We start from the raw sequence: 16,356 nt of genomic DNA, 5'->3' as shown, positions 1-16,356 counted from the left end.
ACCAAAGGAGAAGAGAAATAAAGAGCTCTGTTTGCAGACCCATGACATCAGGGGAAATTTGAACACCAAGATATTGAATTCATGAATCATATTAGTTATTTCCTGTCTCTTCCTTGTGTGATCAAAACCTTATAGATAGATAGATAGATAGATAGATAGATACACACACACAGACACACACACTCATTTCCCACTGGTTGTATTTTCCAGACCTCAGTGCTGTGTAAAGCTGCTGTCCATGCCGGGGTGTTATCGGACAGCCAGGGAGGCCTGGTGCGGGTGTCTCAGGAGAGAGGCATCACCATGTATGAGTCCAGCTTCGCCAACGCCGTCCTCTCCAAGACGTCAGTACTGGCATCGTGCCCCACAATCTCTGTCCTTTTCACACATTTGCAGTAGTTTCACAGACACTTCCATCTAAAGCAACTAACAGTGCAGATGAAATACTGTACAGAATCTTTCCCATCAATATATTGGTTCACTGATGGTCCTCCAACCCATGGCCTCAATGTTCCTAGAACCATGCTTTAGAAGTTCAGATATCACTTTTAACTGTCAATTACTGTTATTCATTCAATTATTAATTTGTTATTATTTTAGTGCAATGCCCTTGCAAATAAACAGGGACAGATGTGGGTAGACACCCCAGCTACTGTAGATGACAAGCATGTCTAAATGTGCACTAATGTTGACCTCACCATAATCTCTTATCTCTTTACAGGGGGCCGCTGTCAGATAAGAAGCTTGTCTTCTCCAAAGGTGATAACTAAGTGCCAGTCTGTGCCAGTTGTTGCTTGTACTGTCAGAATGGTTTTGAAAGTGAAGTGTGATTTTCAAACAGCTGGCAGCTGGTTATGTTTTAGTTTTGCACTACAGATTTGACATCAATGTTTTTTTGTCTTTGAAAAGTAGATATCACAAGTAGTGATTAATGTTGAATCATAAGAAGCAGGAAGCTTTAAATGGAGAGAATGATGTTTATCTCATCATATCTGATGGAAGTAACACTTTAGTCACCAAATGTTACTTCCTGTATAAATCCCACTGGCAAGTCTTTTAAAGAAAACATGGCTGATAACCGTGTTTATTTTGGCCATAGCAGAACCACTTGTGTGAATGAAAGATTAAAAAGCCAACTTATGCTCTTTCAGTTGGGTCTCTTGATTGTAAGGGCACTATTTGTGAGCTGAACAAACACTATAAAACAATTCACTATGTAAATGCTGTAGTAGGATAAATAAATGATAGCCCAAAAGTAGGGTAGAACCCTTTGCTAAAATGCTAAATATCTGAGTAGGCTATTATACTGTCTGGAATTGTAGAACAATAAAATGTCTTAGGTACACTGGGTCTGTTTAATTGGACCGTACACGAGTGCGATTATTCTCCCCTAGCCCTGACCCAGCTGGTCTCTATTCACATTACATTTTTGTTTGCGGACCCAAGTCCGTTTATGTCATAAACTCTGTCTTCTATTCACCAATATTGCTTGGCAATGTCACAAAAATGGCAGTTTATTTCCTGGTTTTGGAACAGATAGCATTCCAACTGCACCGGAGTTCTAACAAACTGTACCCCAGACCACTGTTTTCTAGCGGACTCTGATCCGGGTCCGCACCTGGGTTCTGTAGACTGCGTTCACACTATCAAAACTCACCAAACCATCACTCCAAACAAACTCTGGTCCGGACCAAATGGTCTAGTGTGATTGTGCCCTTAGAAAGCTTTGTATTGACCACTGAAGCATAACTAAAGCAGTGCATTTCCATACACATTGTCCTTTCACAAATTCACACAACTGAACCCAATTCTTCTATTAGTGGCTTTTCTGGGCTTCATCACAAGAGTTTCAGGAGGTTTGTGAGCCATCATCCTGCCCATGTCATACCTCTGATTGTGCATCCATAACTGAACTCTCCTCCTCCTCCCCCCTCTGTCTCCCCTATGTCTCCCCTATGTCTCCCCTATGTCTCCCCTATGTCTCGCCTATGTCTCCCCTATGTCTCTGCAGCCTGTACCAGGCAGTTGGCAGTGACGACATACAACATGTCCACGGTGTGGGAGGACCCGGGCGGCTCTGGCCAGCCTGTCCTCTGGATGCCCGGCGCCAGCGACGCCACGGGGCAGCCTCTGCAGTGGGCGGCCAACACCGGCGACAAGGAACCCTGGCTGGAGCTGGAGCTACGGGAGAGGAGTACCGTCACAGGTCAGGGTCAAAGGTCATGACCTCAAGCACTTGTCTGCTCTCTCGGGCGTGGCTGGCAGTTACTGTACTTATTAGCTCTTTTTTTCCACTAGGCAAAGGGTTCTAATTAGAGATATTTATTTTTAAGCGGACGCAAAGAGTACTGACAAGGTGGCTAAGGAGGCTTACACTATAATAATTATATTCTTAGAGACAATAAAGATCAAAGCACTGTGACCTTATAAGAGACAAATTATTTAATCCCTTCTAGCTCACAATGACTTAGACCCACTTTTCTTCATATGCTTTACTCTGTTCCTTTCCAGGAATAATAACGAAAGGAACATCCAGATTCTACGTAGAGTCTTACTCACTGATGTACAGCAAAGACCGCAAGACCTGGAAGTTCTACAAGGCTGCGCTCAGTAAAGACAAAAAGGTACAAGAGTTTCAGAGTCTTGGCTGTATTCTCTGTTGGCATCATATTTGACACCCATAATGTGATTCCTAATGGTGATGACACACTGTGGGGTTTTAAAGTCTTCCTCTGGTCTGAACTCAGGTGTTTGAGGCTTATTCTGACGGTCATGTGGTGGTCCTAAACAGCCTGTTTCCTCCGGTGGTGGCACGCTACCTGCTCCTGCGACCCCTCACCTGGCACCTGAGGGCCTCGGCCGGGGTACAGGTGCTGGGCTGCCCCCTGCCCCGAGGCCGATCAGGTGAGGACTCTCAAAGGACTAACATCAGGCCAGTTAAATGCCATTTAAATTAGCTGACATGTAATATGTGATATATGTGATATATGTGTAATATGTGAATATACTTGTATATATACTGGTAGTCATCATTTTCTGTGTACGTAAGAGACTGTAGAGCCTGCTTAATACTTGTCAGAGGAATAATAGAGGAGATTTAAAATAGAAGAGATAATGGTCCTAGTCTTGGAATAATGAGACAGTAGCCAGTGAATTACATTTACCATTGAATTAGATTAGAAACTACCTTCATTCACTGAGATGGCATTAAATGTTGCAGACATATTGTATATGTAGGAGACATTGAAGTATGAATACATTCAGATGTTGGATGCATGCAAGTGTGTATAATTCAGTATACTTCGGCAGCAGTATTGCTTGAAACATTTGTAAGAAATGTATATCGCACATTGATTCCTGATCATTGCCTTTCCGTCCACAGCGAACAGAGACCCGCTGCCAACAGAACAACTGCCTCTGGAGCCGGTCACCACCAAGAGTCCGGTGCTAATCCAAACCTCCGACCAGAGTGAGAGGACACCCATTCTTTAGCAATTAACCTGCTAACTGTTCACAGGGAAAAAACAAAACCTACAGTGGAAATGTACATTGCTCCAAAGCAAGTTTGTTTGTGACATCCCAACCAATGCCATTCCACCGGGGAAATATGACAAAAGTCCTGAATAGGTTCAGAGATGTTATGCAAGAAGGGCTATGCCAGTCTTCTGTTGAATGACTGACTCGTTGATTACTGTGCCATATAACACATCAAAGTGTTCACAGGAAGTTTGTTGCTTGTTGTCGCCCAGGTCCGAGTCAGCCAATGGTTGTGGCCGTGGGCATTGTCCTTGGGTTGCTGCTCTGTGTGGGCTGTCTACTGGCTGGGCTGTGGTGGAGAAGGAGGTAGCTTCTCTCTCTCTCTCTCTCTCCTGTCTCTTTCTTTCTCTCTCTCTCTCTCTCTCCTGTCTCTCTCTCTTTCTTTCTCTCTCTCTATCTCTCCTGTCTCTCTCTCTTTCTCTTTCTCTCTCTCTCTCTCTCTCTCTCTCTCTCTCTCTCTCTCTCTCTCGCTCTCATACAAACACAATCACACCCACACACACTCACATTTTCAAACACGCACAGAGATGCACAAACAAACATAGGACTTTGACTTGTTGTTTGTTCCCACAGACACAGAACCACTTACGTTTACTCATTCATTCTCTTTGTAACCCCCACACCCTCCCAACCACACACACACACACACACACACACTCATCCACTCCCACAGTCACACTGACTGGCTTATCTCACATATTTCATACCATGACAGGTTGTTTGCCTTGTTTATGGAGCCTCTAGTACTAAGCGTACTCATACACTCCAACAAGCACAGCTGGCAGCCACTTCAAGCACCACTGACAAGCCTCATAAGAAGCCTTTGTTTGTTTCTCATTCGTCTGTTACCTCTGATCTGTCTATTAGAAAAAGAAAGGCCCAGCTGAAGAAATGCTCTTTGGACAAAGGTATTGACAAGACTTCTCAGATCACCCCTCCTCACCTCTGTAATTGTTTTCTCAAAACAGTTGGAGGGAATGAGATCTTTGAGCATTATCTGTCTCTTTGCCGTAGATTGCCAAGGGTTCCACATAAAGACGCTTCCTAGTGTGGATTCGGAGCTGGCGTCCTACCCTCTGACCAGGAGTGTCCACGATGCCCTTCCCAACCCTCCCCTCAATGGTGAGTCGGCGTTAGCCAGCAGTGCGAAGGTGGAGTGCGGGTCACTGCATCTAGTCCCACGCAGATGTCTAGCATTCCAGCGCATTGTTCCTCGTAGCATTATATGTGCCACTGATGGGAATAAGTGCTTAAAGCTCTTCATAAAGGGTGACTAATTAATTCGTTTGCCTGAAGCTCTAAGCAGGCTCAAACAGTAGGACACAGACAAGTCAGAGATCATTTTGCACTCCACTATAGCGCTATTCAAGCAAACCCATGTGCTCCCATCCGTCTTCAATCAGTCATTGTTTTCCACACTGCTTCCTCATCCTTATTGAGTTTCACATTTTGTTCAGTGGGGCCAATCGCTCTCCTTACAGTGCAGTGTTTTCAATGAAGTAGTCGATGATGTTGTATATGTAAGGGATAATATGTATAGAACGCCGGTCATTATTGGGAAAATAAGTCCCGACAGGGCGAACTGGACCCCGACCGGTGTTCTATACATTATCCTGCTTATTACACACTTTAACCCTCTCTGACCTCTAGTCGAAACTAATGACCGCTAGAAATCCCATTCAAGTCAATGGAGCGTTCTACTTGCATTGTGAAGAGCCGTGTAATAATGTATATTATTACATACTGGTATTAGGTTATTACACAGTGCTAAACCTATATGAGAAGTAGGCCTACTGTGTGTTCCACTTATGGGGTGAGTAAGAGTACAGTACAGTAGTTTGGACAGTTATACCACAATGGCGTCCATTCACTGCGCTCGCCCCTTCCGCTCTCCCTCGATCCAACTTGAAGACGTTTTCAGTTTCCTTCCCATTGGTCCTCACTGTCCTTTCACATCCACATGAGTGTCCATCCATCCAATGGCCCCTGTAATCTGCTGTGTGTGGCTTAGTAGAGCAGAGAAGGGGGACAACAGAGAGGAGAGAGGCCTCCTCCCTCACCCCCCAGCCCCCACCCCTCACAACCCCACACACACACCCCTCACAAGCTCACCATGGTCCAGGCAGGCTCTTCAGTGGCAGCATAAACATCTCTTTCTTTGCTCTGCTGGGCCTGTCTGAAAGGGAGCCTTTAATTGGAGTTCCTGGAAAAGGACGCCCATACTGCCGATATGCAGGACACCCTTCTCTCTCTCTCTCTCTCTCTCTCTCTCTCTCTCTGGGGTGGGGTAGGGGGAGCAGTTAGAAGTGGGACAGGGCTTCAGTGGCACTCAAGACAATCGTGGCTTTCCCCCTGAAGTCCATCTAATTAGAGGGGGGCTTTGCCATCACTGGATTCCTGAAAAGAACCCGTCTGGGCAGTAGGAGGGGTTGAGTGGGAGATGTGTTGGGCCTCCTGTCCATCTTTGGCCCACAGAGTTGGACAGAAGTCTTTGTGAAAGCCCCTCTTGGGGGCCCCCTACACTGGCCAGATATGTGTGCACTGAGTTGGACAGCAGTCCACACGAACGGGGGGGGGGGGGGGGTAACCCAATCACATGTCCCGATGAAGTGATTTCCGAGGCAGGTCATTGGGCCGTTGGCGCCGCTCATGCAGGGTCCTCCACCCTTGTAGGTTCTGTTTGTTTGGTAAATATAGACTCCCCAGCAGACCTGCTCATGAATTGAAGCTTATGAATTGAATTCTCTGTGGGGCAGCCAACAGCCAACATGCCTCTGGCACTCTGCCACTATTCACCAGCACGCTGTTGTTCCCCCATTTTTAGAAGGACCCTGTACTGAAGTTTTATTTCTGATTTGATTTATTTTCTTCTTAATCACATGGATAAGTTCATTTCAGCATTGCCCTGAGATAATAACATTTTGTGTACAAAAGAATGTATTGGCTGATTGTAAAGCTTTAAACTTTGCATAAGGATTATGTTTGGGATCACTTCCCTTCATTCCTTGATTGCTGTAGCATAGCAAAGCCATGTCAAAAATGTCACTAGATTTCCTAACAGATTATGTCTGGCCCTATAACATCATTTCTCCAGCATACCGGTAGATAAGTCATGCCATCACTAATTTTGCTAAAATTATTAACTTTACTAGTGACAGACCATGATTTTAGTGAGTAAATTAGTGACTTTCGCCAGATGAATTTCGTTCCGCCTAGCTTCACTCACATCCATCTGGGATCGCTTCCGTTGAGAGTGATTTCGGCACCAGATTGTATGGTAGAGCCAATCAGGACGCAGGGCGGGAGTTTCATAGATGTGACGTTGCGTAGAAGCGACTGTGAGACTGTTCTCAGCGTCACGGTTTGGCTTCGATGTGAGTGGTTGAAGTAGCACGTCAATAGATGACGGACAAGGCTTATCCAATCATATGCAAGGATTTTTGATAAGGCCCAGCCTTCTGAAGCACCACTCCAATGGATCGATCCCAGATGGATGAGTGGAGCTAGGCGGAACGAAATTCATCTGGCGAGAGTCAGGTTAGGCTAATGCAGCCTCCCAAAGTAAGAGAGATATCGTGTTACGTACCACTGATTGAGACATGACACAGCTTTTCTCTACATCTAATAGCATCTGACATGGTTCTATCGCTGTTGTAAGGGGTTTGGATAGGAATTTAAACTGCTCTCCATCTTACAGTGACATCTGTAGTGAAACTGACGTTTCTCCTGCTGTTTCATGGCAGGATACCTTACGGTACTTGTCTTTTCATCTGGTAGCAGAATATGGCATCTACTGACTTGAGAGGGCATAGATCAGTCAATGAGGGGGTATTTTTTAAGTGTGGCTGTTGAGCCTGACATTTCTGCTGCTGTTACCCACAGACTACGCTGAGCCAGACGTGCTCTCCGGAGGCTCGAAGCTGGGTTCCACCTTCCGTCCCCCGCTCGATGAGGGCTACACCACGCCCTTTGCCCTCAACCACTACGACACCCCCGGAAGGCTCCCCGAGTACGCCGAGCCCCTGCCCCCCGAACCTGAGTACGCCACACCCTTCGGTGAGCAGCCCATGGACTCCTCTCTGGCTCCCCCTCTGGCAATGCTGCAGAACAGCATGCACCTCGCTCACCATGGCATAAGGATTGTTCCAGGTCTGCCACGTTACGACAGCCCACCTCAGAAAGTTCTGCCGAACGGCTACTGCTGCCCGGCACCCGTTGGGGCCAGCGGGGCGCAGAGGGACAGTGTGGTGTACGCCGAACCCCAGTCTGTGGTGCCCCTGCTGAAGCACACCTATCACGAACCACTGTGAAACAAAACCACACCTCAGACGACAGCCAGGGCAGGAGCAGCCAAGCTCACACACCTTGGACTGGCTAACGCTACTGCTAGCGGCTCTAATGGCTGCACACACTCTGTGTACAGAGAAAAGAGAGAGAGAGAGAGAGAGTTAACCACACACCGAGACGGCACTCTGCTGCCTATTAGCTAAGCCCTCACAAACAGTTCATGGAGACATGGTGTCAAGCGCTACTGTGGTGATCGGAAAACAAGTGGTGTTAAGGTCAATGATAAACTAAACACCATGCAAACCAGCACTATGCAGGCGGAGGCTGTGTTGCGTTTCTATGCACCTTTGAGTGCTCCAACCACACTGTATGTGGAGATATATGTCATTCATTATACCATACAGTTTCATTTACTAATATAATGACTGAAGAATTAAGTAGACTGTAATTAGGATTCCAATCTGAACATTTCAGGTATTTTTTGTGAAGTCTGACAACATAACTAAAACTTGGACTTATTTAATTGTAAATGTATCTGTGTGTGTCTATGTGTGTGTGTGTGTCGTGCGTCCTTGCATTTCTAAATGGTATGAACAGAATGGTTCTATGTGAAAGTTTAAAACTATATGGCAGCTATGTACTTAAATCTGCCTCTGGATACTGAAATATGGCACTTTTGGCAAACTGCTGTCAGGGTTTGAAGTGTTTTATGAAACATTAATAATAAAGATTTTATACAAATCCTACAGTAAAACTTGCAGTGTGCCTCTTACCTCTAAAACACCTAACTGGATCATGAATATAGTTGATCACTATAGAATTCATCTTAAAAAAAACTAAGAGTTGAAGAGTTGAAGAGAAGAATGAACACATCAGAAGGCACCATGTCCAAGATTTGTGAGACATCTAGTGGTGACTTTTGGAAATGTCAACTATGTTAAATTAATGTACTGCAAAGGCAATGTTTTTATTTCTCAAATTAATTTGCATTTCATAATAACGTACAAAATGTTAACACTTCATCAGAAGACTGCAATGTAACTAAACTTAACTGGAACAGGAACATCCAATAATGACAGTACAACTACTACCAGCAGTTTAACTACTACCATGTTCTAGAGTAACAAGAATGCATGGCAAGTGTGTGCCTGCATCTCTGAACTGTTTCTGTTAACTTAATTTACTCTACATGGAATGTGCATAGCACCACTGCCTTTTCCTATGAGAGTCTGACATTTCTTATTCTGTTGAGAATGCAGACTTTCTTTGCACGTCAACCATGAGAGCTGCTTCTGCTTTTTCTCAATCTCAATGAGTCATCATTAGATTTGTCTTCAGCTACAACAGCTCATATGTCTGATGTCAATGTCAAATAATCTTCCACATTCGCCATCCTTCATTACTGAACAATCAAATGCAGGTGTTTTTTTCCAGATGATAATAAGAACCATGCCTCATCAGTAGACCAGGGGAAAATATTGTATGGCTATTAATAGCACAAGGCCTTCCTGCTTTCCTAGTCTTCTGTGTCCTAGAGAAAATAGAAGTTCAAGTGCTGTTCACAGACTCAACCATGTGTGTGTCTGGGGGGTGGGCGAGGTAAATGCAGCTGAACCAATTCCATACATCACCTGATAATCATAACAATTTTCAATCAAGCTGAAGACGAATGAGCACCCATAAGGTTATCTATCACCTACCCTGAGCAAATAACATTGAGTGCCCGAAGACCTCTTGTGGACCTCTGGCCTATGGTGTTTGCTTCCCTTCTTTGTGTCTGGCTGTGTGCGGCACGCCCTGAGTATACAGGGTGGACGGGTCAGTGAAGGGCTACGTGAGTAACTGTGACACTCAGGTCGAGTCCATCTCCCACTCCTCAGCTGGGAGTCCGCCGCCACGGCTGCACAACAGGAAATGCCGGACTTGTCTTGATAGGACACAGAGCTCGCTTGCACACTACAACACACACCCCCTTCGGCACTAAGCGCCAGCCACCCCCCCCCCCCCCACTCACTCACTCTACTCTGTACTCCTCCCTCTGACTCACTAAAAAAAACCTCCCTTTTCCAAGTAGCAACAGGCAAAGCTGAGGCAGGGAGGGGAGGGAAAAGAGAGAATAACTTTCAGACTTCCCACCCTGATCTGAGACTGAAAGAGACGAGTTAGTTGCAGTGGCTGCGCCCAGGGAGGTAAAAGGAACTGAGACCAGCGCTTAAATATCGTTATGTTCCACATTTGCTGTGGGCTGCCACTATGCAACTATCTCCACTGAGCATCTGAGAACAGAGCAAACGACGGCTGCCAATGTCCAGTCACTGAGGGACACTGCTGGTGAGATTCACATCCTTTTCCTCCCTGGGAGAGGCCAATATCACCAGACGTCCAGTGTCCAGTCTTCCACTTCGCTGCTGTGTTCATTTTGGGCAAACCCGAGCATGGACCTGACCCTGTGGCAGTACCAGTTCCGCATCATCATGCTGGGCGACTCGACGGTGGGCAAGTCGTCCATGCTGAAGCGTTACACCGAGGACCTGTTCATGGAGTGCCTCAACCAGACCGTCGGAGTGGACTTCTACGTGCACTTCCTGGAGGTGGAGCCCAACGTGCGGGTCAAGCTGCAGTTTTGGGACACGGCGGGCCAGGAGAGGTTCAGGTGAGGGTGGCCATGTGTGTATGTATGTGTGTGTGTGTGATGCTGAGACACATGCTGGTCACAAACTCACACAGGAACGTACTCATTCACTTGGAGAGGATACGTTATCTTTTCCAAAGAGGAAACTTTTTAACATTTGCATTTGTAAAGCAATATTTGCATTAGACAGTTGAAACAAGCATGTGAATGGTAAATGATCCTGGGGTCAGTCCACCTTTGGTTACATGTTGCTTGTCTAAACATCAATGATGTGCCAGGATGTTGTGAAATAATACTTTCTCAAGACGGCAATCATGAAGTGTATGCCAGTAGTTTCCTTGTAACTGTGTTCTTCTAAAACAGTCATCTCTCATACAACTGTTTCTTTGAATATTGCATTTGCACATGCTACATGCTGTACCTGCTGCTGTACGGCACCTGATGTCTTTGTACCCTGTGGGTATAGCACCTACTACATGCTAACACTGTATTTAAAGGGGTGTGACATCAAAGGAAATGTCAACTTTAAAAATAACACAAAATACCTAACGGCACTTATGAACAACAGGCAAAAAACATTAACGGACTCCATCATGTTCATAACAAGTGTCATGTCATGGTTATGACGAGGTCATGTCAGACATATGCTCACTGATTCAATACAGTCTTACCACTTAAACTGCATTCACACAGTCAGTTCACACTATCCTTAAATGCAAATACAAAGTAGCACCATTCTGTTACTTTGTTTCATTCAAAGTTACAGGTAGGTAGTTACTAAATCTATTATCCGAGCAATTTCTGAAGTCAAGACATGAAATTATTCATTTTGGGGGTGAGGTAAGAAGCTTAATGTTGTATTTTGAGCATTTACCCACCATAGAAATAATGAATCTTACATCTACTTTTACTGATACAGCATTCATCTAGTCATGGCAAGTCTGTATCAGGGTATTGTGCATCCTAGTCTAGGCCTTCACATTACTTAGTTACTCGATTCAAGATATTAATCACAAAGAATGATATATCATTAAATGTCTCTCTCTCTCTGACAGGTCAGTGACACGGTCCTACTATCGTAACTCTGTGGGCGGACTGCTCGTCTTTGACTTGGGGAACCGGACCTCGTTTGATCACATCGAGGAATGGCATCAGGAGGTGCTGGAGCACGTGCAGCCTCACGCCGTGCTCTTCGTGTTGGTGGGCCACAAGAGCGACCGTGAGGAGGCCGCGGAGCGCACCGTCAGCAAAGATGAGGCGGAGAAGCTCGCAGGCCGCTTGGGCGTGCCCTACGTGGAGGCATCGTCCAAGACGGGCGAGAACGTGACAGCGGCCTTCGAGCTGCTGACGCGGCGCATCTACCAAGGCCTGCTCAGTGGAGAGGTGCAAGTCCGAGACGGGTGGGACGGGGTCAAAAGCTCTGAACCTCGCCGGCCCTCACAGCTGTCTCCCACAGGGGAGTCCGCAAAAAAGGACAAGAAGTGCGCCTGCTAAGGTACGCAACAGGCCACAACGGCAGATAGACCCAATCAAGGCGTATCTCAAGGCTCTGTCAGTCAAATGTTGAACTTGGCCATCATATAATATGAACAACTTTAGACAGCAAAATACTGTACTGTGGCAGAGCTTCAGAGCTCAAAATAGAGAAAGTAGGACGATGCCTCGATGACATGCTTCACTTTGCATAGAAGTGTTGTGGGTGACAGAAACATCGACCTACATCACATTTGTGTTGACATTTTTCCTTTTTGTTTATTTATGGAAAACAAAAATCAAACACAGGTTATACTGAAAACTTGTGATACAAGGTCAAAAAAAAAAAAAATCAATCATCCAAAACAAACCCTCCCCACCCTACCCTATCACCCCCTTACACACACACACACACACACACACACAGAGAAAAAAAATAAAAACCTCACACCGGTGATAAAGACCAGACTTCATTCTCTGCTTTCTCTTTCATTTTCAAAGATCCTTTTCTCTTGGACCAAGACAAATCAAAATGACCAACACTCTTCTTCAGAAAAAAAGTTGACAAACATCATTTCCCGAGTACAAAGAAACACTTTGCCACACCGGGGGAGAAAAAGCACCAAATAATAATAATAATAATGAATCATAAATCATGTCAGGTTGAGTCTCTCTGCTTGTGGGGCTGAGGGTACAGTATCACTTCAGAATTGGAAGAAAAAAAGAATATTCTACCACGTTGAACAACTCTAAGACACAGGACTGCAATCACATGCCAACTCTTAAGAGAAACTTAAAGCTGAAACTTGACAAAAATCTACCTAGCTAGTTAATTGTGAGTAGGTACAAGTGTCTAGTTTACATGGTGACAAGCTGAAAGAGACTCGCGTATAAAGCCTAGAAAAACCTTAGTCACCTCTCAGGAGCTTTCTTACAAAGAAGTATTGAACCAAACCAGTATATATAAAATTTAAAAAAAAAGAAAATATGAGTGAGATGATTTCCTGGCAACAGGACGCTAACTAAATACTGAAAAGTGAAGTAGGATGGTAGAGAAAGGGAAAACGTGAGACAGGTCAAACATTCATGAAGCCACCATGAAGCTTGGCATTAGGTTTCACATTGACTGCATTTATTTGCTTGTGGCGGAGTATATATGCATGCGTGTTGGCATAAACATATATCCGTACAGGGTGCAGATTCCTATCTATGCGCTTGTGTGTATTACGGAGACCTGATTTTCAACGATGAGGGCAGTTTAGTTGTGTGGATAGTTAAGTAGATAAGCTGTTAATTAGCTTTATGTTCATGGGAGTATCTGCACTCCTCTAGCATGTTATGGCCAGTGATTACTGCTGGGGACATTTCAACATATACTGAAGGTGTGCTCACATTCGCGCGCCTTTATTATTGTTATTCTAATGGCGAATATTTTTCTGTGTCAGCTGGAATGGATGACATGACAGCAAACAAACTGCATGGCGATGGATGATCTGAGACCATTTTGAAAGATACGGCTAACGAAACAGTTTTTCTGCTGAATGCCCTATAAATGTGAGCACACCGTGTGTTTTTCCGGCAAGCAGAGGACGAGAGACGACCTGCTCGCTTGGAAGCGCTTACGCAGCAGCGAAGGCGATCACAAACACCACACAAAAAACGTCGGAAAAGATGATGACAATGATAAATCACTGGTAGACACATCACTCTTAAACTTTTTTGTTTCCAGAAATACCTATTGAGTAAGCATCTGTTGCAGGAGATGCTGCACACACACCCTGACCCCCCCCCCCCCCCGACCTCCCAACACCGCCCCCCCCCCACAGACACCCTTAAACCAATTGTTTTGTCAATCCCAACCCTAAGATACCCCAAGAGAAAGCAGAAACGTTTGAAAAAAAGATTTTGTATATGGGCCCTCGGTCTTGCTACTTTTTGGTCGTTTTGCGGATCAGTGCCATTCTCTGAAATTAGACAAGAGGGAAAGAGGGGAAAGTGTGTTAATTAATGAAGTAAATTACAGTTATGAGAATCCATAAAATACAGCTTAATCTTTAACCTTAATTAGGCATGCACAGATATTGGCTGACTGGTATAAGCCTATTGGCAAATAATATGAGATTTTTGATGGTAGGGGCTGATGTTCATCTGTTATGTCTAAATGTTGTGCTATGTCTGACTGGCACATTCAGAGATTGTGTTATGACACTAGAAAATGGTGCAGTATTATAAGGAATATTTTTGTTTCCCTGCTACTAAAAGGTATGATTAACAACAAAAACGAAACATATGGTAAACAAACAATATTGGTGCTAGCACTGGCTATCAGCCCAATTGTTAAACATCGGTATCAGCCCAGAATTTCACAATCGGCCCATGCCTAAGCTCACAGCTATTCAGTGAAACCAGCATTGAAGTATTCCTATTTACAATATCTACTACCATAAAACCATAGAGGTACATACTGTGATATAAACACACTATACTTGGAATGATTCACCAGACTCAAAACAGCTTCAGCAATACAATGCTACCTGCTTTGATATAAAAAGACGCATGTCCAATATCTGACCTGTTTGTGGGCTTCTGTGGTGCAAGCCTTCTTATACGGGCGGATCTCATCGGAGCCAAAGCCTGGGATCCACATGTTCCACTGGCGCTCTACAAAAACACACATAAACCAGTCAGTCCATACTGCTTTACACATGCTGTTTGACCATACTGCTTTACACATGCTGTTTGACCATACTGCTTTACACATGCTGTTTGACATGATGCAGACGCAAGCACCCAGGTTAATGCACACCTGAAAAACACTATCAGTAATAGGCATTGGATAAATTCTTCAATATCACAAATAACAGAGAAAAGCAAGACTATTCCAGGGTACACAATTCTGGTCGAATATGGAAACAACACATGGAATACATAGGAAGTAAATCCCTGCAGGATACAGTTATAATATGAAACCGCATCAATAGCAAAGGGTGATCAGTCATCAAAATTCCCAGCTAGTCAACAGAGTGAATGTAAAAACAGGTACTGACCAAGGTGTAGCTGGACATCCTTCACTTCCAGGGTGCTGGACTTCCTGTGGCGAGCCAACTGACAGGCAGCTGTCACCACGCTCTCAATGAAGTCGTCAGCGATCTGAAGCAGCATCTGCACAGCACAGGAAGAGTCAGTTAGATATATCAGACACTCAATCTGAAAGCCCTCTATAACTTTGTTGCTACAAGAAACCATGGTCATGGAGGTCCATAGGATAATTAAAAAACTCAATTTTGTAATCCCAGGATTGTGTTATGTAGAAAAACTACCTTTTTCTACATAACACCAGTGGATCAGTTTGAGACAAAAAGTAGTCAAGTCAAGGTTGGCTAAGATACATATACCAGAGAGATACCTACCTCCTCCACATCCTCATCAAGCTGCTCATTTGGGTCAATTTCCCGGACCAGATCCTGGAGTTTCTTCTTACTCAGGACCTAAAGATGACCATTGGAGGGTAAATAACACTGTTCAACAAATGCATCAGCAAGACAAATTTAAGGTTTATCCTAAAACCTTTATCTACCTGTGACCATCAATACAACAGTTAGAACGACAATGCTTTATATTGTCTTTCAAAGCATTACAGAGGTTGGACAGGTGGTTTACCTGGCTTCCCTCAGGACTAAGTCTTCCAGCGGGTCCAGGTGTGCCCAGGACCTTCCCAGGTGCGTTTGTATTGTTTGCCATGCTGGTGGCAAATGCTGGTGTCGTGTCTGTTCAACGCAATCTTAATAAAGGTAGCTACTACGCTGAAAAACCTATCAAAACAAACAGGAACAGCCCATAATTCACTTGCATTCAGGCATATCTGAATGTAACTAGCTAACAATTATGTCTTAAGATACCATGAAGATAAGACAAAACTGTCATGACAATTTGTAACATTAGCTTCAGAGAGTAACAGTCAGGCTAGATAACGTTAACTGTTAGGTAACAGCATTTCTATGGCTAACTAGCTTGATGGCTAACAACAATATCAGTCTATTCTGCAAAATTACAAACGAGTGCACAAAAAATGTAAAATATTCATTCACATAAAAATGATTTTTCATAAATATCAAGTGATACAATCTGTGCCCTGGAAATCGCTAAATAAAATGTGGTTTGCCTATTTTTATGAATAGCTCAATGCTAGATAGCCTGCTTAGCTAATTGTTGACGTCCTAACCGGTAGTGCGGTCACATTGTCAAGACTATTTCTTATTCATTTCTCAATAAAATATATTTACTTACTTGACTAACTATAAAATATACTATCTCCCCATTTTCTGGTGTATTCGAGTACTTAGCGGTGTGTATGATCGAAGAAAAACAGCAGCTCTTGCAATCCGCGTCCCTGTTCGTCCAGTATTATTTCCGGGTTACAGTTCAAA

At 44.3% G+C, this 16,356-nt stretch overlaps 3 protein-coding genes across 3 annotated transcripts in view; 2 read left to right on the top strand and 1 right to left on the bottom strand.

The window, feature by feature from the left end:
• Nucleotides 1-8,570, top strand: part of LOC143119196 (discoidin, CUB and LCCL domain-containing protein 1) — a 22,094-nt gene extending 13,524 nt beyond the window's left edge. The window contains exons 6-15 of the mRNA XM_076280514.1: nt 211-344; nt 722-759; nt 2,012-2,206; nt 2,512-2,624; nt 2,748-2,904; nt 3,383-3,469; nt 3,750-3,843; nt 4,405-4,445; nt 4,552-4,659; nt 7,420-8,570. Of these exons, the coding sequence (XP_076136629.1) occupies nt 211-344; nt 722-759; nt 2,012-2,206; nt 2,512-2,624; nt 2,748-2,904; nt 3,383-3,469; nt 3,750-3,843; nt 4,405-4,445; nt 4,552-4,659; nt 7,420-7,847 (1,395 nt within the window). The 3' untranslated portion in view covers nt 7,848-8,570. The remainder of the gene's footprint in view (nt 1-210; nt 345-721; nt 760-2,011; nt 2,207-2,511; nt 2,625-2,747; nt 2,905-3,382; nt 3,470-3,749; nt 3,844-4,404; nt 4,446-4,551; nt 4,660-7,419) is intronic.
• A 1,319-nt stretch (nt 8,571-9,889) lies between these two features.
• rab42b (RAB42, member RAS oncogene family) lies at nt 9,890-12,421 on the top strand. The gene is made up of 2 exons (XM_076280512.1): nt 9,890-10,477; nt 11,512-12,421. Exons 1-2 carry the CDS (start codon nt 10,260-10,262, stop codon nt 11,948-11,950), a joined length of 657 nt encoding a protein of 218 aa, XP_076136627.1. The 5' UTR covers nt 9,890-10,259; the 3' UTR covers nt 11,951-12,421.
• Nucleotides 12,422-13,735: 1,314 nt separating this feature from the next.
• Nucleotides 13,736-16,334, bottom strand: taf12 (TAF12 RNA polymerase II, TATA box binding protein (TBP)-associated factor). The gene is made up of 6 exons (XM_076280513.1): nt 16,217-16,334; nt 15,590-15,741; nt 15,340-15,417; nt 14,977-15,091; nt 14,502-14,590; nt 13,736-13,893 (listed from the first exon to the last, which is right to left on the bottom strand). The coding sequence occupies exons 2-6, from the start codon at nt 15,668-15,670 to the stop codon at nt 13,858-13,860; spliced, it is 399 nt and encodes a 132-aa protein (XP_076136628.1). The 5' UTR covers nt 15,671-15,741; nt 16,217-16,334; the 3' UTR covers nt 13,736-13,857.
• Nucleotides 16,335-16,356: the final 22 nt, after the last annotated feature.

The sequence above is a fragment of the Alosa pseudoharengus genome, unplaced genomic scaffold, assembly GCF_046254945.1.
Source record: "Alosa pseudoharengus isolate Yale_2024_CS ecotype anadromous, Long Island Sound unplaced genomic scaffold, YU_APseudo_1.1 YU_APseudo_1.1_scf_12, whole genome shotgun sequence".
In the NCBI taxonomy this organism is placed as follows: Eukaryota; Metazoa; Chordata; class Actinopteri; order Clupeiformes; family Clupeidae; genus Alosa; species Alosa pseudoharengus.
Note: the sequence above shows the minus strand (reverse complement) of the source record. Positions and strands in the feature narration are given on the sequence as shown.